Raw genomic sequence first — 22207 nt, 5'->3', positions numbered from 1 at the left:
TATAGAAAGTAAGGTGCTTTCCTTAGGTGCAGCCAAATGGCTCCTCAATGCCATATATGTTCCCTGTGCACCACCAGGGGTCATTCCTGAGCACCACTGGGTATGTCCTCGTTTCTCCACTTGCCCCCACTTCCCCGCCTCCCCCGTCGCCCCCCTTCCCCACCCACACACACAAAGAAGGGGATGGAGAGATAGCACAGGAGGTAACCCAGATTTTATCCCCGGCATCCCATATGATCCTCCCACCACACTCTGCCCCAGGCCTCCTAAGCACTGCTTAGGAGATGCTACATTCTCATTCCCACTGTCGCCATGGAGATTGAAGCCTCAGATGCATCTTAGTGACAGGGTGTGTTTTGCCTATATGAGGACCTGAATCTGATCCCTGATCCCCCCAAAAGAAGATAAGGGCCAAGAATGTAGCTCAGAAAAATATATGTGTATGTATTTCCTTGTATATATAAGGCCCAGGGTTCAATGCTGGCATCCCCTCAATAAAAACAACAAATCTAAAAACACAAAAGGAATGAAGACAGAAAAGGTCTTTCACTTTTATCAGGCAGTGGGAGAATGACATTGAACTGAGAACCGAAAGATAGTTAGAACTTAATCAGAATTGATTGGGTCGGAGTTGAATATTCCTGACCTGACCCAAGAAATGAAAACCAGAACATAGCAAGTGAATATGACCACAACACAGCAAGTGAGTGGGAGGATCATTGGAGATGATTTGGGAGAGAAAAGAGACTTGATTGTGTAGAACTTTGTAGGTCATGTTAAGAATTTTGATTCCAGGGGTCAGAGAACTAGCACAGGGGTTAAGGTTTTTGCCTGCAGTCAAGCTGGTTTTGCTCTCTGGTTCCACAGAAGTTTCCCTGAGCCCCACCAGGTGTGATCCCTAAGCACAGAACCAGGAGTAAACCGTGAGCGACTCTGGATGTGACTCAAGAAACAAAGCAAAACAAAACCCAGAAGAATGTGAAGTAGAAGGCAACCAATCTCGTTGAAAATAATTAGCACACAAGGCGCAACCTGTAACAACACGTTAGTAATCTCTTATTATCCAAGGGCTTAATGGCTCCAGGGCGGGATACAACAATCTTCACACATTTTCCTCTAAGGAAACTTTTTTGGGGATCATTTTTAGCGAATTATTTATAATAAGCAAAACAAAATAAATTATTTAGCCATGGAGGCAGGGGGAGGGTGGGAAAGGGGGGGTATACCGGGGATATTGGTGGTGGGGAATGTGCACTGGTGGAGGGATGGGTGTTTGATCATTGTGTGAGTGTAATCGGAACATGAAAGCTTGTAACTATCTCACAGTGATTCAATAAAATTAAATTAAAAAATTATTTAGCATCTGCTATTGTGGCAGACTTGGGTGGTGGTTGGGAAAAATTCAAAATAATGGTGGTGGGAAGGTATAATGGTGATGGGATTGGAAATTTGAATGTAACAAATTACTGTGAACAACTTTATGAAAATAAAATCTAATTGAAGAAGATAATCCAGAAGAGAACAAGGGAGTAGTTGGTAATGACACTGGAAATTATCAGTTGCTATGATGAACTATCCAGTGAAAAAGAGTTCTGCTGCAAATACTAGTGAATTGAGTTATAGTAGATAAACACCTGTCCATTGGATCTAATTTTTGAACGAGTTTTCCCCCATCCCCCACTTCAAAATATTTATACAGATCAGTATTTTGTGACATTAAAAATATTTACAGGCGGAGCTGGAGCGGTAGCACAGTGGGTGGGGCGTTTGCCTTGCACGCAGCTGACCCGGGTTCTATTCCCAGCATCCCATATGGTCCCTGAGCACCGCCAGGAGTAATTCCTGAGTGCAGAGCCAGGAGTAACCCCTGTGCATCGCTGGGTGTGACCCAAAAAGAAAAAAAATTTGCAGGTGGGTGTGATAGTACAGCAGTACAGCTCTGCATGTGGTCTACCTGGGTTCGACTCTTCGCATTCCCTATGGTGACCTGAGCACTGCTAGGAGTAGTTTCTGAGTGCAGAGCCAGGAGTAACCCCTGAGCATTGCTGGGTGTTATGCAATGCTCCCCCCTCTCTCCCAAATAACCTTTTTTTTTTCACTTAGAGGAAGTGGGTTAGGGCCACACCTGGTGATACACAGAAGCTCTTCCTGAGTCTGTGCTCAGGGTGTGATCCCTGGCAGTGCTCAGGAGACCACATGTGGTACTGGGGATTTAAACCAGGGTCACTGGCAATGTGGCTGCCTGCAAGGCAAGTGCCTCATATACTGTATTATCTCTTCAATTAAAAAAAAAAACTTACAATTTAGGTCACAACAGTCTTAATGTTTATGGCTTTGATGTAGAAAGTCACTGTACCTTTATCACCACCAGTGTCCCAAACCCCCCAATACCATTCTATGTCACCCCTAGTTTGCCTCTTGTTTTCCTTCATCCTTCCCCTCACTTCTTAATTTTTATTTTCTTAAGCTCCTTTTCTTTTCGAAGAACACAAAAATAAATAAACTCTTAAAAACACAGATAGAGCTTGTTTTGTCTTGCAATTACATGTAAGTCCACTGAACCCTATAACGATTTGTGGGCATTACTAATTTAATCTTCTCTGACTTTAAACATTTTGCTGTATCAGCACCCTAGGAATTATTTCAACACTCCTCAAAAACTAATGCCAACTCTACTTGAGAAGACAAAAAATAGGAAAACAGAGAAAATGAGAGGCTCCTAGATTGAGTCGACAGTAATCTAAATTTTCACTATTACATCATCCTATATTCTTACTATGCTGTGCATGATAGAAAATTGCCTATTGAAAATTGAGAGTTTATGGGGCTGGAGAGATAGCACAGCGGGTAGGGCATTTGCCTTGCACGCGGCCGACCCGGGTTCAAATCCCAGCATCCCATATGGTCCCCTGAGCACGGCCAGGGGTAATTCCTGAGTGCAGAGCCAGGAGTAACCCCTGTGCATCGCCAGGTGTGACTCAAAAAGCAAAAGAAAAAAAAAAAGAAAAAAAAAAGAAAATTGAGAGTTTATTTTTTAATTAATTTTTTTTTCTTTTTGGTTCACACCGGCAATGCACAGGGGTTCCTCCTGGCTTTGCACTCAGGAATTACCCCTGGCAGTGCTCGGGGGACCATATGGGATGCTGGGGATCGAACCCGAGTTGGCCATGTGCAAGGCAAACACCCTACAAGCTGTACTATTGCTCCAGCCCCCTGTTGTTTTTTAACTAAAGTTTTAGCTAATAATTGATGAGAACTCAGAACTCTCCTTTCCTTCCAAAATGGCAATGAAAATTGGTAGATGAAACAGTTTAGATCAGGAAAACCTAAAGATAGATGCAAAAAGACAGACTGAAAATGAGTCTTTAGATGACGATCTCCTAGGTCAATTTTTCCAAACTCAAGAATTGATAATCCAACAACACATTTTAGAGATAAAAGTAAATGGTGTTCTTATCCTGTGAACCATTCAAACCAGGAGTTTTCAATATTTTATGACATGAAATATTTTACAAAATCCTGAGCCATTTTAAGAAAATCAGTGATATGTTTTGGTCTTTTTTTGTTTTACATAAAAATGCTTGCTATAATTTCAACAGATGCTAAAGTGAATATATGTATGAATTTGAACTGAAGAAAATTCATGGGGTAAAGATGAAGGACTAGCATTATTCTGCTTCTCCAAGCATTGATGATGCCATCTTATTCTCTCTTCAGATACATATAGGCATAGCAAGCTGGCATAGTTTTTTTCCCCCATTTTTGAGATACTAGGTGTTGGAGGAGGGGATGCAAAAGTGGCCTTTGGTGCTGGGGACTGAATTGGGGTCAACGGCATGGAAAGCAAGTAGTTTATCTCGTATACTATCTCTCTAGCCCCGGGCACATTTTCTAAGACACAATTAGTGTAATGAGGTGAATGAGAAGATTGGATGACACTTAGAGACCAGTGCTGGGGCCTGGGACAATGACAACCCCAGGGATGAGGCAGTGACCAATGGATAACAGGTGAAAAAATTTTTTTCTTTAATTCCTCCCCCACCACACACTGAATTTGTCAATAACTTAGGGACTATTCCTGACTCTGGCAGTGCTTTGGGTGAGGTACGGTGGCGCTCATGTGTTGCCAAGGATCAAACTGTGTTTAGCTGCATCACAAAGCCAGTGCTTTAAACTTCTGGGCTATCTCCAGCTCTCAAGTGTTTGCTTCCTTCTTTCTTTTCCTTCCTTCCTTCCTTCCTTCCTTCCTTCCTTCCTTCCTTCCTTCCTTCCTTCCTTCCTTCCTTCCTTCCTTCCTTCCTTCCTTCCTTCCTTCCTTCCTTCCTTCCTTCCTCCCTTCCTTCCTCTCTTTCTTCCTCTCTTTCTCTTTCTTTCACTCTTTCTCTCTTCTCTTTCTTTCTTTCTTTCTTTCTTTCTTTCTTTCTTTCTTTCTTTCTTTCTTTCTTTCTTTCTTTCTTTCTTTCTTTCTTTCTTTCTTTCTTTCTTTCTTTCGAGCATCTGGAAAGAAAAGCACTATGACTGGGTTGGGAGAGCTGTTTAGAGGAATCTTCCAGAACTGAAGTTAAGGTTTTGGGATACTTTTAACATCCAAAATAGAAGGAGTGAGCAGACCAGGATGAGGAGGGATGTATTGGACAGAGGAAGCAAAGAGAGAAAAAGGAGGGAGGGGAACCCTTTCGGTTCCTTTTTTCCTGTCTTCATAGAAATCTTGACCTTAGTCATTTTAACTGTTCAATCTCCTTTTGTAGTTGCCTGGTCAGGTACAAATTTTTGTTGGTCAGGGTTTGGATTAATGGGCCAGCCCTACTGGCTCTTGGCAGACCACATGGTTTGGGGGATGCAAACCTGGGACTTCCACATGCTAAGCAAGGGTATGTGCAGTTCTCTCCAGGCCTTGAACTCGCTCCCCCACAAGTTAGTCTGGGCTCTCTCTCTCTCTCTCTCTCTCTCTCTCTCTCTCTCTCTCTCTCTCTCTCTCCCCTTTCTCTCTCCCCTTTCTCTCTCTTTTTCTCTTTCTTTCTTTCTTTCTTTCTTTCTTTCTTTCTTTCTTTCTTTCTTTCTTTCTTTCTTTCTTTCTTTCTTTCTTTCTTTCTTTCTTTCTTTCTTTCCTTTCTATCAAAAGAAATTTAAAGTAGCGTGAGAGGAGAAAGAGAGAACACGTGTTCAAGAGAGAACAGCTATGGCTCTGATTCTTTGCTGCCTTTTTGGGATAACCCTGCAGACTTGGAAGTTCTTTAGAGCTGAGGGACAATGGACAGCATCCCAACATCCTCTTCAATGTGCCATTATGAAAGCCAGATACGTGGAGAGCATATAGTTTTTAGATTAAGGAATAAAGGATGTTTTTCTGAGCAGGGGTGAGAAACAGGCAGAGTGTTTCTGTGTTATATTGTGGTTTGGGACTTGGTCTTAAAGTTCCATCGGGGAGGCTGGAGCAATAGCACAGCAGGTGGGGCGTTTGCCTTGCACACGGCCAACTCGGGTTCGAATCCCAGCATCCCCCTATGGTCCCTTGAGCACTGCCAAGGGTAATTCCTGAGTGCAGAGCCAGGAGTAACCCCTGTGCATTGCTGGGTGTGACCCAAAAAGAAAAAAAAAGTTCCATCAGGAAGACCAGTCATACCTGCTGTCTAGGATACTGACCCATACTGGCCACCGATGTGGTCCATGTTTCCAGTAAATCACAGAGGGAGAGAATCAAGTTGCAAATCAGGGCTCTGGGCAGGATCCCCTTTTGCAGAAGGATGATACCATGCATACTTTATCCTCTGTGTCAACAGTAAAAAAGAGAAGGAAAAATGTAGAGTTGCAGTTGCTGCTGCCTTTCCCTTAGCTTTGTGAAATTTCATCATCGTGCCCAGTTTCATAGGCCAGACATCCACACAATGAAATTGATAACGCAAATTAAAATTGGGACTCGGTCTTAAAGTCTCAGGGCTCACTTTTCAAGGCAAGCAATTGCTCTGCCGCTGAGCTATATCCCTTGCACCCAGAGACCCTTTTAAAATATTCATGTTTGTGGAAATACATTTGCTTTTCGAGGCTCCCAGGGTCTTTCTTGAAATGAACCTAAGATAAACCAGGTAAGTCGCTGCTCATTAAAGGAGAGTCATTGTGCTGATGAACTCTTATTACACAGCATCAGAAAAACTGGATGGCTAGCATGGTAAAAAAAAAAAGACATTAAGAAGCTTTGACTTTGGAAAGGTCTTTCAAAGGTTCTTTGAAGACTTCTGCATCAGAGACTCAAGTCCTGAACAGGAATGAATATTGGACTCAACAGTAAAGTGAACCCAAATAGGGCAACTAATTTTTCTCTTCCCCAAACCAAATATGTATAAATATATATATATGTACATATATACACACATATGTGTGTATATGTGTTTATATACATATGAGGGTGTGTGCATTTATATATATATATATATATGTAGTCATTGTTAACGTATGATGAGTTGTGGTCGCCAAAAATATGGCCACATAACTCCTGGTTATAAAGTAGCCTAAACTTGAAGTCTACGTAGTGGATCCCATGTGCTTTGATCTTTCAGATAAAACTGGGCACCTGAGTATGATCTGAGGGCCCGAAGCGCCGGCGTACACGATCCAATTCCACCATGCACGTGATATTTCAGAAAAAAAAAACCCCAACAAAACCCCCAACAAAATCCCGTAGGGTTCCGGAGAAACGGGAAGCGGCGGGTGGCGGGAGCCCCGCGCAGCAGCCCCCCTGGCGGGCTCGTGCCCCTGCACGCACGCTCTCCTGCCCGCGGGTCGGTGCACCTGCACCGGGCGCAGCCCCCGGCTGCCGGGGCTTTTGTCTCCCGAGAACAAAAGATCGGTGCGGCCGCCGCGGGCCCGAAGGCACGACCCCGACCGGGGGTTCGGAGGCGTGGGTGGCGGTGGGAACCGGGGCGCCGAGCGCGCCGCCCGCGGGGCCCTTTAAGCGCCGCGCCCGGCCCCGCCGCGCGGGGCCCCCGCTCGGGCCGCGCCTCCCGCCGGGTTACGTGGGCTCGGGGCGGGCGGCCGCTGGGCCAATGGCCGCCGCCGGGCCGGCCGCGCCGCTCCCGCCGCTCCCGCCGCTCCCGCGGGGGCTAACTGTCAGCGCGCGCCCGGCGGCGGCGGCGGCGGCGGCCCCGCTCCGTGCCCCGAGCGCTCCCCGGACCCCGCCGGCCGCGATGGCCCCGCCGCCGCCGCCGCCGCCCGCGCGCTGAGCCGCCGCCCGCCCCGCGCCCGGCCGCGGCCGCCGCAGCATCATGGCCCCGACCCTGCTCCAGAGGCTCTTCAACAAAAAGGGCAGCGGCGGCGGCGGCGGCGGCGCGGCGGCGGCCGCTGCCCAGAGCCGGGCGCCCAGGGAAGGACCCGCCTTTAGGTGAGGGGGCGCCGGGGGGCGAGCCTGGCGCGGGGCGTGCGCGGGGGGCCGCGGGGCGGGGCGGCGGGACCACCCCTTCCCCCCCCCAACCCTCCCACCCGTCCTCCCCGCTCCCCTGCGCTTCCCGGACGTGGCAGCGCATCGCGGGCACCCGGGTGCCCCCAGCCTCGTCCTCGGGGAGTGCCCGGTGCGAGTGTGCCCCCCGCAGCCCCGGTGACGGGGTGGGGGTGGGGGAGCCCCTTCCTCTCCCTCTCTCTCTCTCCCTCTCGCTGTCCCCCTCCTCCCCTGCAAGTCTGGATTCGTTCCTCCGTTCAAAGAGTTCCCCGGCGCCGCCGGCTGGCCCGGCCGCTCGCAGTCGATTTCGGGGGGTTCTCTGCACCCCTTTCCCCGCGGAGCCTCCTGGGCGCCCCTGCGGGCGCCGCCGAGCTGGGAGCTGTCATTTCTTTCTTTCTTTCTTTCTTTTTTTTCTTTTCTTTTTCTCCCCCTGGGCAGATCCGACCTATTGTGTACGTGCCAGTGTTGGGAAGTTGGGAAGGCGCAACAGCCCCGGGAAGGCATCCCTCTTCCTGCTGGCGGGCTGCAATCCCCAGCTCTCACATGGGCGAACGCAAGGCTGTAATTTCCACATCACTCGGAAGGTCGCTGCCGCCGCATGATGCGTGCCGCTTGGGGGGTGGGGGTGGGGGTGGGGGTGTGTGCGCAGCAAAAGAAATGCCTTCTGAGATGGGTGAAATGTGCAGTTTAACCAAGCGGATGCATGTATGTAAGCAGATCCGACGGGAACCCATCCCTTTGCAGAGTAGGAGCAGGTTGTTTTTTTTTTTTTTTTTTTTGCCATCTTCTGAAATGCGTTTGGGTAGGAGTCTCACGTTTGTTTCTCTGAAGCCGGCGTGGGCGTGGGCGGCGTTGTTATAGTTCCCATTTTACAGACCGGGAAACAAAACCACGTCAAAATTGGACAGCTTGCCCGACCCCTCCTCGCCAACTCCCCATTCCCCCCCCAGCTCTGCCAGGTAGAGTGCTTATTTTGACCCCAGCAGGTTGATCACAGAATGCAGTCGTATTGTGTCACTTATGTCATTCTGCTCACAAGCGCTAACTTTGGAAAGAAACTTCAAAATGTCATATATTGACTTTCAGCACAGTTCATTGGAGAAGCTCATTTATTTACTTTTAACTGCGCCCCCACCCCCATTAAAAAAATGTAGCTTATGTTTCCATCTCTACCCCAGAGAGGTGGTTTTGGCTAAAATATTTTAAAATGTCTTGCAGAGACAGTTTTATTATGAATCCAGTTGAGACCCAGTCTAATAAACGATTTAAAACTTATGTGTGAAACTTTGAATAAATTGTGGCTTAAAAATGTATGTTCTAGATTTTGCTTTTCTGGAATCTGTTTATTTAAAAGAAGCACACACAGCCTCTCACTTAGCCTGTGAACATTATCTTCCATCAGATTGTGTTTGTGGGGTGTTTGTGTACAGGGGCGTGGTGGTGTTTGCAAGGTAAGTTGTGAGGACTTTAAAGTACCCTAGTTAAATTCTCGTATTTCCTTTAGACTCACCCGATCCTTATGATTTGAGAGGGGGATTGTATTCCTTTCACCTCCGAGTAGGAGGGGTGCTGGGTGCCTTCTCAGAATGGTGGAGAACTTGAGATTCTGAGCATGTGATTTCTTCTCCTCCCGGCTGGTAGCCCAGAGTCCAGTGAGAAAAGGCATGTGGGTTGCAGGTGACTTGACGTTGGCGCCTCTTGTCCAGGACATTGAAAGCCATTTTAATGTTAGGGCAGATAGGGGACTCGCACTGTTCATGTTTCCGGTTCAGTCTGCCCGCTTGCCCCTCACCATTTCCTTCACCCACAAGTTTAATTGAGTGCATGTTGAACAACAGGAAAAAAAAAATGTGGTTATATTTAGGGTCTGGCCATATTAGGAAAATTCATTCCTACTTGGTGGGAACATTTTCAGTATTTCCCAACGGTGTAAAATGACGAGCACAACCACATGCCGAAGACCCATTTTTCCTTTGTTTGTTTTCCTTGACCTTATCAGGGTTTTTGACACATTTTCGAGATACCGTAATTGTCCTTCAGGGAGCCGAAGAGCTCTGAGTCTCCCGTTGAGCACTGAATCTCTATCCAGTTGAACACTTCACCTGAGGAGGGCCCTTCACGAGCATCCCTGCTAGCGATCACTCTGGAAGAGAGTAATAACAGATGTCATTAATGACCCAGGCAGATGGGGACAGCTCAGTCAGCACACACCTGTCGTATCAGATGTGCGGGTCTTTCCTTTCTCCTGTTCTCTTTTCCCTGGCCAACTCTGCGAGGCTTTGTAGCCCTCCTGAAAAGCCTTTGGGAAAACAACAACAACCACCCTTTCTTCCCCTGCAATATGATGGCGTTGGACTTCATTTTATTCACCTTTTACTCAATAGGAGTTGGCACGTATTTTTTTGGAGGGAAGGGGTTAGGGTACCTCATTGAGGGGGATCAACTGTTCTTGGAAGCCCGCTCTCCAGTTGAATAGCTTTCGAGGAGTTAAGGTAAAAATGGGTCTTCCTAGCAAGAATTTGGATTATTCCACACATTTAAATATAGAATGCTTCAAGATTTAAGGTCAAATTGCCCTGAGATTTCAGCACTGGGGGACGTTCTGAAGCTTATTGTTGCCATCTGGGGTGGGGGTGAGGAACTCAGTAAAAATAAGATCCAGCTCTTTTTGGTTTGTCTTTTGGTACTTCTCAGGGCTTACTTGTGGCTCTGTGCTCAGGGATCACTTTTGGTGGCTTCAGGGGACCAGGGGAACTGAGGATGGAAACTGGGTCAGTTGCCTGCAAGGAAGGTGCCATACCTGCCATAGCATCTCTCAGTCTTCAAGATCCAGATTTTTATTTCTGTGTATATATATATATATATATATATATATATATATATATATATATATATTGGTTTTTGGGTCACACCCGGCGATGCACAGGGGTTACTCCTGGCTCTTCACTTAGGAATTACCCCTGGTGGTGCTCAGGGGACCATATGGGATGCTGGGATTAGAACCCGGGTCGGCTGCGTGCAAGGTAAACACCTGCTGTGCTATCGCTCCAGCCGCAATATATATATATATATATATATATATATATATATATATATATATTGAGTTGGAAGTCTATTGTCTCTTTTCTTTTTCCATGATGGGCTGAGACTAGTTATTTGAAACTTCTCTCACGTTTTGCCTTTCCGCCTCAGGTTTTGTCCTAGATCTTATTCTGATCAATCATTAAAGTTCCTTGTCTCCTGGGGTTTCTTAGTATTCTCTTCTTCCCCAGTTTTCACGTACTATAATCGATAAGAGGGAATTCAGCCAGTATACATAGCATGTAACAGGTTCTTTTCAGATTTTCATGCTTTCTGACGTTCAGTTTTAAAAAGAGTACCAATGTGGCTAATAGTGCCAGATAAATGTGCTTGCCTTCTATCCCCGGCACCATGTATGGACCCTTAAGTGCCACCAGGAGTGGTCCCTAAGCACAGAGCCAGGGCTGAACACTATACACCATCAGGTGTGATTCATAAACCCCCAAAAACTGGAAAAAAATTTTTTTAGAGAGTGGATCATAATAGTCAAAATTCTTTGTTAAGTATGTTATGTGTATCCACAAAAAGCTCTTTTCATGTCTGTGAGAAAAGATTTGCTATGAAAGAACAAAGGTACCAAAGAGATTAAAGGTACACATTTTCGAGAAGTTTGGAACTCTGCGTATGCTGCTTTTAAGCTTTTGTTTCCCCTCTCTCCCTCGACCCCTTTCTGTAAGCTATTTGTAATGGTATAAAATTGTTTTGTGGTTTTTGAAATTAGAGCTAATAGAATTCTCTATTTGCTGGTCTTCAGAATGCTTTCACTTTTAATTAATTATTGCAGATATACATATATATGTTTGTGTGTATGTGCTTGAATAACCTGTTCCCAAGAAAAACAAATTAGAACAATGAGAGGTTATTTATCAGGTGGCTTAACTCAAATGCAGAATTAGGTTCTGATTACCTTGGATTTAAGGTCAGCATATTCTGCTCGGAATTTTTATTTGCTTTGTTTTGTTTTGTTGGAGCCAGAGCATGGAGGCAGGGCCTCATATATGCAACGTCTACTCTTTTTTTTTTTTTGCTTGCTTTTTGGGTCACACCCGGCGATGCACAGGGGTTACTCCTGGCTCTGCACTCGGGAATTACCCCCGGCGGTGCTCAGGGGATCGTATGGGATGCTGGGAATCGAACCCTGGTCGGCCGCTTGCAAGGCAAACGCCCTACCCGCTGTGCTATCGCTCCAGCCCCACTGCATCTGCTCTTTTCCATGACTGACATCCTTGCTCCACCAGGAGGCCTTACAAGCCAGATAATGCCCATGACTTGGTTGTGTGATAGAAGTCTAAAGTTTGGTTTAAAGTGTTTTTATTTGTTTGTCTTCTTAATGTCTCTGATAAAGGGCTGGAGAGATAGTGCAAGGGTTAAGACACTTGCCTTGCATACTGACATAATTCTTCCTTCAAACAGTGAAGAAACCTCTTCGTACAGCGAGTTTCCTCCCCTCACCGCCAGCTCCTAGAATGTTCGCTTTTTCAAGGAAGTCGGGTAGAACAGTCTTCCTCCACTCAGAGTTTTAACTTACATAACACAGCACACGTGCCTATGTGCAAATAGTAGCTTTGATTTCCTTAACTACTTTGCAAAACCCTGTGAGCTCCGCCCCTCTACCTGCTCCTGTTTTGGATGAATCATTGTACTCAGGACATACTATCTCCTCGTCCTAAAACGTGGGGAGTGATTAGAGATCTTTGGCAGAGGCAAAGGAGGAATGTTCCATTGAAAATGGTGGGCTCTGTTAAAAGCCTAGTGGGGAGGGGAGCCAAGATGTAGCTCGGGGGTCGAGCATATGCCTAGTGTGTATGAGGTCCTGGGGTTGATCCCAAGTGTGGAAAGATAGAGCAAGACAAAAGAAACAGTGGGGAGACAAATGGAAGAAACGTTTGATGCAGTCTTGCCACATGCTCCACGTTATCACTGACACCAAACCAGTTTCTTTATCTCACAGCTTCTCAGCAACCAGTCGGATAGGATGGAAGTGGGAGGAGGCGGACACAGGAGTTTGAGAACCCCATGAGCGGTCTAAAATGCAGTGCGAGATGATGTTAAGGACTATCAAAGGCTTGGACGTTCTGGATTTAATCTCCAGACTGGGGTTTCACTGGACTTGAACCCTTTTCTCGGTGGTGACCCCGCCCCTGCCCCCAGCTGGGGAACTGCGGTGTGGGGGAGGGAACCCAGAGCTGTGGCGCTGCCTTCTGTCACATGAGCCTCACTCCTGGCCCTCACACATGAGGTCCACGAGACATAGCTGGAAAGGCATGTTTTTATTTGGCGGGAAGGCGGGGGGTGGGGGAGGGTTGGCACGGGGGCAGGGAGCTCCCAAGCGGTGCTGAGGGGTCCTGGGGTACTTGATCAGGCTGTGTGGGTCCCAGGGCTTATGGCTGGGGGCTAGCTGTGCTCTGCAGGGAGTGGCCCCTGGCAGGGATGGAACTCAGGGCCCCTTTATGCTCCACATGTGCATATTAGATTTTTCATTGGGATGCTGGCAGCGAAGATGCGGACCCGTGTTTTTCAGAGGAGTGCTTAGTTTGCTGGACAGGTTCTCACGCAGGCCTGGGGCGAGGTCTGGGCAGTTGGCGCTATGGGCCAGTGCTTCCCCAGGGTCATTGGTGAGTGCTTATCAAGTTATAAAATCATATTTAAACAAAGGGGGAAATTGGTTAAACAAAATGAGTCAGCCACTCGATAAATGATATTTTGCAGGATCAAATCTTTCTCTCTGTGTGTGTGTTAGGTGTAGACATAGCTCTATATGTTTTGTGTGTAGACACACGGACGTGTGTGTGTCTACACACCAAATCGCAATAGAAAGTATAGAAACAAGATACAAGCTTATATGGCAAATACTCAACGATGGGCCTGTGATTGATTATTTGTGGGGAGAGTTGAGGGTTAATAACGCCGCCAGCCAGCATATTTACGGTGGTTGCCAAGGGCCGGGTGAATATTTCTCAAGGGGAATTCTGTTTTCTGTTGGTATGTTGGATTTTGCTCTAGTGAGTTTTGCTGCTTTGATGTTTTATTTTAAACGTTAGACTTTTTAGCGTTTCATAGTATGAGGGAGGTGGTTAAGGCTAACACTTAAATAAACATTTCATTGGAGTAACAACTTGAAGTTTTCTCCTTTGCTTATGTAACTGGTAGTTCCGGTTATTAAAAATAATATCTTGTGCATTTTAATGTACTTCAAACGTACGCTCATTATGAGCTCTCGCAGGCCAATTTAACTGGAAATGTTGATAATTGTAGGCTGGACATATGGGCAAAGTTTTTACTGGCCACTGCTCACCTTGTGTCCCTCCTCCCCGCCCCCCCCCCCCCCCTTGCTCGCTGTAATCCACTGTACTCTTCACTGGCCCTTACTCTGTCATTTAGGGACTACATGTTGGTCTTCGACATGCAATTGGAAGAGATCCAATTCAGATCTATTCGAAATATGTTCAGGGAAAGGTAACATAGCTTTATAGCGTTGGGGCTGCTTGGATACGTCAAGAAGCTTGGTGGAGCTTGATTTAAAACTGCAACTTTCGTTTGGAAATGTGAATCGGTCACATTCCACATTGTCGTCTGACTCACTCGATGCTCTTGAGACATGGATCAAGGCTCGTGGTCCTTTAATGCGCAGGATACGCTTTAAAAGAGAGCCCTGTGTTTTTGTTGTTGCCACTTCAGGTCTTGTTTGTTAGGGTTTGCTTATGAGGTCAGCTGAAGGAAGCCACTTACCCGTGGTTTCCTTTGCAAGGGAAGTTGTAAAAGTCCTTGCACTTATGCAACAAAATGCCCGCCTGCCAGCGTGCCCCCGTGGTGGTGAAGCCGATTAGGGAGCTGGTAGTGCGCTTTAGTTCTTCAGCCACTGTTTTTCTTGGTCTGGGCGCAAAGGAACCAATGTTTTATTCCGATTGTACAAGCCTCCTGCCTTGGCTGTTGTCAGCCAGGCCTGCACTGTGAGATTATGTCCTCGCACAGACAAGTCACCGCCTCTGCGCGCGAGGCTGCTCCTGCTTACCCAGTGCTCTTTATCTCAGGTTGGTGAAATACAATTATGATGTAAAAGAGGAAAAAACAGGATGGACTTTTCCAGCGAACCGGGCATGTAAGAGTGATTTCCCTCGACCCCACCCCGTCTGTAAATGGAACATCCATGACTCACATCACAGGGCCACACAGGCACTTTTGTAACCAGGGCCTGAATGGGAGGCTGGGCTGGGGCTGGAAGGAGATGGGCTGGCATCCCCCTCGTGTTCGGCCAGAGTCTGCCCAGCTGGCTTCATAATGGACTTCTGAAAAGGACAATGCTCCTTTTCATGCATCATGCTACATGTATTTTTTTTCTTTTCTTATTTCACTTTCTGTTTGTGCCAGAAAGAATACATGATATTAAATCCAATAAATGCGGCCATTAACACTGCAACGTTGTGGCGAAGTGTTGGGTGGCAGCGCTCTCCTTCTCTTACGTAAGATTTCAATATTAGCTGGAGCCTGGCTCCCTCACTGCTGCATTCTCTTCTCCCTAGCCGGGTGCCTCTCATTTCTGTGTATGTTTACTTTTTCTCGCTGTTTGTCCCCTCCTGGGCTGCTTCAGTGTATAGATTAGTTGGCAGATTCCTTTAGAATTTGTGTCGAAACAAATTTGAGATCGAATTTGTGGGTGCTTCCTTCCTGGAATTTCATCATCACACCTAGGGTCTTGTCATCCTAAATAAGAGCCTTTCTGCATTTTATATCATTCATCTATCAACACACGAGATGGATGTTTCATTTTTGCACTGGTTTCCAATTGAAGATGCTAGCTAATTTCATGCTGAGTGTCGTAAGTGGGAGCGGGCACGGGGCAGTAGAAATTCCTCCCCTGACTCTGAGGGGGATTGAGAATCTGCCTCACCAGTGGGAAACTCAGGCTGTTTCCCAGTGAGGATGGTTGCATGCTGGAAGTTAATAGTTCAGTTTTCCAGTTCAGGTAAACGGAATCAACTTTGTTTATGGAAGTCCTGCTCGAAGAAAATAGAGGCTTGAGAGCAAGAACAGCAGGAAAGGTGCTTGCCTTGTGTGTGGCCGACTGGTTTGATACCTGGCATCACGTATCGTCCCCCAGCCCCACTAGTAATGATCCTGAGTGCTGCTGGGTGTGACCCCAAAGGTGTGCTTGCATGCGTGTGCGTGCATGTGCTTGGATGTGCGTGCAAACACACACACACACACACACACATGAAAATCCAGGGCTCTCATAATTTTAACTATCTTAGGTTGCAGCGTCTGATAGATACTAGTAGAAATAGTTTAAGAAATATACTACTTTGAAGTTTCTTTTTTGATTTTACCATACTTGGAACCTTTTCATACTGAACGCAGCACCTTAGGATGTAAGGGTCTGCTTCTGCTCCGTCTGATTCGTGGCGCCCTCTGACAAAAGAGTGTGTCTATATGCATGTTGAAAAAAATATTTTATCCACGAAAGTTTTCACAGAACAACTTAACATTTGACAGTTTAACAAACAAGAATTTGCTTGCTAGTATACATCTGTCATTGAAACAGCACTGAGTGGATTTTTGCCTTTTTACTGGATAAATTCTGCAACCTAAACTTTTTAGTCTGTTGTCATGGCAACGTGTATTTCTTCACAAGTCGAAGACAGTTAGATGTCAGCATGCATATTCTTCAAAAGATGAAACAGGTCTAGATTTAGGATGTGTGAGGAAGAAGAAACAAAATCTAACCCGTTCTGCCTTTAACACCTCATAAATACACTTAAGACTGCCAGCTCTCTGCTGTGCCTAGAAAATTATACATTTTCTTTTTCTTGCCTTTGAGTTGAAATCTTTGGGGTAGTGGAGAGAAATTAATGCTTCTATTATCATTTCGCTTTTAGTTGATTGCGCTTGTTTACTTCAAGTCTTTTTTTGCAGCATATTATTGAGAAATATTAACTGGAATATCTTTTCAGTTTAATGCCACTTTAAAGCAGTTAACAGCGGGTAGGGCGTTTGCCTTGCACGCGGCCGACCCGGGTTCAATCCCCGGCATCCCATATGGTCCCCCAAGCACTGCCAGGAGTAATTCCTGAGTGCAAAGCCAGGAGTAACCCCTGAGCATCGCTGGGTGTGACCCAAAAAAGAAAAAAAAAAGCAGTTAAGTGATATAAGCACCTCCAGGAACAGAGATAGTACAGTGATTAGGGCATTTGCCTTGCACGCGGCCAACCCAGGTTCTATCCCTGGAATTCCATATGGTTCCCTGAGCAGCACCAGGAGTGTTCCCTGAGTGCAGAACTTGGAGTGACCCCTGAGCATTGCCGAGTGTGGCCTCCAAACAGAACAAAACAAAGAATGTCCAGTTATGAGCCGGAGAGAGAGTCCAGTGGGTAAGGCACTTGCCTTGAATGCAGCCAACCCCAAGACTAATTCCCGGCACCACACAAGGTCCCACAAGCACCACCAGAAGTAATTCCTGAGCACAGAGCCAGGAGCAAACCCTGAGCACTGCTAGGTGCCCCAAACACAAACCCAAACAAACCATAAGAAGAATGTCCAGTTATGGTTAGAATACAGACTGTGAGTTCTTCTAACCCCTCACGCTATCTCCTTCTCTGGACAGTTTTCTTATTTCTGCTCTGTAGTGTTAGAGACTGAACTGAGGGCCCCACACATGTGAGGCATGTGCTTCCCTATGAGCCCCCCGCCCCCCGCCCTCCAGCCTATGTCTCTGTTTGGCAGCAAGTTGCGTTTGATAAATACCATTGAATGAATGATTTTAAGAGCTTTGAAAACAGATGATCTTGAAAGATTTTTTGGGTATCTTAATATTTCTGAATCTGAGCTGTTGAGTCATTTTCTAATAGGGAATTTAAAAATTGTTGTATGGGGGCCACACTCCAGGGTGCTTGGAGCCTCTGGGCAATCCCAATAGTGTGAGAGGGTCCCTCAAGACCAAATGGGGTGGGGGCCTGGGGCCACACCCAGTGGTTTTGTGGGGGAGTGGCATACAGTGCCAGAGATCCAACCCAGGGACTTGCTATATCCACAGTTTTAGAAAGGAACATTTTATAGATAGTGTGAAAGAAAATTTTCCTTTATTTCACTAATCTTAATGAATTGTTTTTCTGGTACCAAGATCATAGGGTAAATACTCCAAAGCCTACTCCAAAAGTGAACTCCTAAAAAAAAGCACTCAAGTGTGAATCTAGTTCTAAAATCTTACAGCTATTGAAAGCAATGTATTGAGATAGTAATTTAAATAATGTCTGTGACGCTCAGAACACACAGATTGTTAGCTGTGTGTTGACACACGTAACTCTGATCTATGCTTTTCAGGTCTCTTTGACTACTTGTATGATTTGGTAAAGAAAAAAACACAAGGGGCTGGAGAGATAGCACAGCGGGTAGGGCGTTTGCCTTGCACACGGCCAACCCGGGTTCAAATCCCAGCATCCCATATGGTCCCCTGAGCACGGCCAGGGGTAATTCCTGAGTGCAGAGCCAGGAGTAACCCCTGTGCATCGCCAGGTGTGACCCAAAAAGCAAAAAAAAAAAAAAAAAAACAAAAACAAAAACACAAGATGGAATGGAATTCGCATATAGGTAATTGTAGATTTAAGATCTAGCACATTTAATAATTACAATGAATCTCGGGTATTCTGAGACTTGCAAGATTGTGTTAGATCATCCCAAGCGATAAGTGCTTCTGAGAAAAAAAAAATTCATCTCCACTTTCCAGGTATGATTTTCTCATTTGAAGCACGGGTCAATGCTGGCGTTTGTGAGGCTGATAGTTCTTTAAGAAGAGCGTTCCCCAGACCAGCACGTCCTTTCTGATGGCTGGCATGGTGTGAGGAAGTGAACAATGGGTAAACATTTCCCCCAGCATATCAGGCAGTGACTGTTTGCTTTCGAATGGTACATTGAATTTGCTAGTTGCCAGGGCAGAAGCAGGTAGCAGGAACAACTGGCCATGCCCAGGGAGGGGACATAGATCACCAGTAGCTGCTTGTTTGTTCCCAAGTGCCCACGGAGACCCCATAAACATGAATATCTGACCTCTACTCTGGGATCTCATGCATCGCATAGTACCATTTGTTCCTGAACATTTGTTCACAAATGAAATTTGATTCTATTTTTCAAGATTAAAATGATATCTTTTAAATGATCCTCATTAAAAACCAAACAAAGTCAAGTGATACATATTGAACTCCGTTGTCACATCCCTAATCATCTTTCTTCTCAAAGTTACCTTGATTATACCAAATTCTTTTTATAATTTTTTTCCAGAAATATTCAGTGTGATTCGAGAGGGGGGAAGATGATCTCTCTGCTTCACACAAAATGGTAGTTGCTGAACTCACTGTTCTGTGCATTTTGCTAATAGATGCTTCATGTTCCTTGGCATAAATGCATAGCATTCTACCTGGTGGCTGGACATTAAGAACCAGGAAAACATTAGATGCCCGGACTGCCCTCTTGGAGATCCTTACTGACTTCTTCCAGGCTGCACCTATGCGATCGGCTTTGTTGCTATAACAGTTCAGGCAGCCATTAAAAAAAATGGAAAACCCTTTCATTTGGGATTTAAAAATTGCAGCTGGGGGCACGAGGGTTCAGGCTCGAATTCCAAAACATGTCCTAACGAAGGACAAGTTTGGTTGAAGGATTCTTTGAAAGAGAACAGGGCAGGCTGAAGTCACAGAGGGAAGTTATCTCAGGATGAAGGCTGAAGCAATAATGGTCAAGTGAGGGAGTCACAAGGTAAGATTGCTCAGGTGGAGAGCCACAAGGTAGAAGTAGGTAAAAGTTGCCTTTATCAGTCTTCTTAAACAGGATATTCTTCTTCTTGCTGTTGTCTTGGAATGTTGGTGGTTTGGCCTCCGCTGTCAAACATTTCTAATATAGTTGCCCAGGTTTCACTTAAAATGGTGAACTTTTCCCAGTCTCTCTGAAAACCTTCTCAGGAAATTCAGTGTGCAGCTAATAAGCACACTGATTTCAACCAGCCTCTGCTGATTGAGATTTATTTATGCGTTTTGTAGACTTTCTTTGTTGTACACAATAAACTGCAGGTGAGAGTTTAATTGTATTCCTAGGATAAAAATCTAGAGTAGAGTTTTTGTTTCGTTTTGTTTTGTTTTGAGATCATATTGAATACTTTTTTGGTTTTGGGCCTGTACCTGAGGTGCTCAGGGCTTACTCCTGACTCTGCTCTGACGTCTCTCCTGAGATCACTCCTGGGATCACTGTGTGCTCTGGGGCTGGGGGACTTTATGTGGAGTCAGGGATTGAACCTAGTTGGCCACATGTGAGACAAGCATCTTACATGCTGTACTATCTCCCTGTATCTTCAAATGTTTGAATACTGTTTTTAGGTTTGGGTACACACCCAATGTGCTCAGGGCTTATTCTTGACTCTGCTTGGTGGGATTTGGGGGACAATATGTGGTTCCATGGATCAAACTTAGGTCAGCCGCATGCAAAGCAAGTGCCTTACTCCTTTACTATCTCTCCAGCCCCCACATTTTGAATATTGAATATTTTTATAGTTACCAAAAGATCCATGGCAAAATGTAGCTGAAGAATTAGCTGCATTAAGTTAGGAGCCTTAGTTGGAATGTATAGGATGAATAGTCTGAATGTTTATTACACTTAGGTACTCAATATGCTTGAATTCTGAAGAGCAAAAGTATGTTGAACCAGAATACCACCCATAAAAATGTAGAGGAAATAAGTTCCAATGAATTAAATCCTGATTTAGTTGAAATCCATTTAAATTTCATTAAATATACCCTGAGTGTCATGCTATTTATTCATTTAAGATTTTATTTATTTATTTATTTATTTTTTGCTTTTTGGATCACACCCGGCGATGCACAGGGGTTACTCCTGGCTCTGCACTCAGGAATTACCCCTGGCAGTGCTCAGGGGACCATATTGGATGCTGGGAATCAAACCCAGGTCGGCCGCGTGCAAGGCAAACACCCTACCTGCTGTGCTATTGCTCCAGCCCCTATTTAAGATTTTATTATTGAATCACTGTGAGATAGATCTTTTCAAAGCTGTTCATAATTAGGTTTCAGTCATACACTGTTCCAACATCCATCCCTCTACCAGTGTACAGTTCCCAGCACCAGTGTCCCCAGGTTCCCTCCCATCACTCCTCCCCCCTCAGTCTGCCCAAAGTAGTTTTTTTTTTTTTTTGAAAAATTGCCCTTTAGAGATTTCAGAGATTTTTATACTCTTTTTTTCTTTCCATCTTCAGGCCACCCCCGTGTCTTTTTGGGAGACTGTGCAGTGCCTCGTATTAAACCTGGGGCTCCTGTGTGCTCCTGGTCTTTTAACTTCTCTTCTAGCCCTGATGTTCCTACTGGCTTATGCTCCTGCCAGTTGCATATGATTGTGGTGACTTAGTGGAGATACTTTAAAATTCTCTAGAGGAACCGTGTTGATGGTGGTTCATCAACCGTATTGACAGACGGTTGATGAATGGAAAAACTTGGAACCTAGATGATTCTTGGTGGTTGAGACTCACTGGTCTATGCAGACTGTCTTAAAGGAAAATGTTTCTGTACCAGTGGTGTTGGGTGGTGGGCATCCAAGCCTTGGCTGACACTCTCCCTCACTCCCCGGGGCCTCCCCTTGCCCAGGCAGTGGGACAGTGAGGGTTGCCTTGGCGCATGCAGGGACAGCAGGGAAGGACTCTTGGCAGGACTTGCTGGGCAGGTGTTTTCTGTCAGCCACTGAACCATCACCTGACGCCATGGAAGTATTCCTTAGAGAGTATCATTATAGTGTTACAAACGTAAAAACTCTCTTACCCGTTTCCTCACAGCAGGAGAGGCGAGGCTCTGGTGCCGACTTCCCAGGATAGCATGTGACAGTTCAAGGGTGAGGAAGAGGGTTTTCCATAAAGGTGTTATTCCATATGTAAGCATTGTAGCACTGTTGTCCCATTGTTCATCGATTTGCTCAAGCGGGCACCAGTAGCATCTCCATTGTGAGACTTGTTACTGTTTTTAGCATATTGAATACACCATGGGTAGCTTGCCAGGCTCTGCCATGCAGGCGATATACTCTCGGTAGCTTGCCGGGCTCTCTGAGAAGGATGGAGGAATTGAACCCGGGTCGGCCGTGTGCAAGGCAAATGCCCTACCCGCTGTGCTATCGCTCCAGTCCCCATATGGGTGTAAAATTGCTTTTCCTGCAAGGTGCTTGAGAAGGCTGGAGAGAAGGCCTGCCAGGTGCATTGCACAGTGCTGGACGCAATATGTGTGGATCAGTGGTGGCTAGTAGAACTCAGACACTCAGATGTTCGCTGTCTCTCACTCCCACTCCTCCAGCTCGTTTCCTGTACCAACCCCATCTCTGCGTCATCTCCAGGTTATAGGGAAATGACAAGCAGTTCATCTTGACCCAGAGGTACTTCTCGCAGGGGCTGGGGACCACCGCAGTTGGCAGGCATGGACCAGTGAAGCAGCCTCCTCAGCACAGGCGCTTTAACGGGGCTCCAAGTCAAGGCAGGGTCGCTGTGCACGGTGGCAGCAAGCAGGACTGGCCCGTGTTCCCTCCTCTCCCTCCGTCCCCGTCTCACCAAAGGGAGAGAACAAAACAGATCCAGGCTTCTAGCATCACTGCCCCCTCCGCAGCTCACCTTTATGGTTTCCCTCCCAACTGTTAGTAAAAGTCCATAATTAGCATATCTGCCAGAGAGCT

General features: G+C 46.0%; 1 protein-coding gene across 2 annotated transcripts in view; it reads left to right on the top strand.

Annotated features, from left to right (window-relative positions):
- The first annotated feature begins 7221 nt into the window (after nucleotides 1-7221).
- FNIP2 (folliculin interacting protein 2) overlaps nucleotides 7222-22207 on the top strand; it is a 138090-nt gene continuing 123104 nt past the window's right edge. For both annotated transcript variants that reach the window (XM_055144857.1, XM_055144856.1), the window contains exon 1: nucleotides 7222-7375. In XM_055144857.1, the coding sequence (XP_055000832.1) occupies nucleotides 7260-7375 (116 nt within the window). In that variant the 5' untranslated portion in view covers nucleotides 7222-7259. The remainder of the gene's footprint in view (nucleotides 7376-22207) is intronic.

The sequence above is a fragment of the Sorex araneus genome, chromosome 7 (assembly GCF_027595985.1).
Source record: "Sorex araneus isolate mSorAra2 chromosome 7, mSorAra2.pri, whole genome shotgun sequence".
Lineage (NCBI taxonomy): Eukaryota > Metazoa > Chordata > Mammalia > Eulipotyphla > Soricidae > Sorex > Sorex araneus.
Note: the sequence above shows the minus strand (reverse complement) of the source record. Positions and strands in the feature narration are given on the sequence as shown.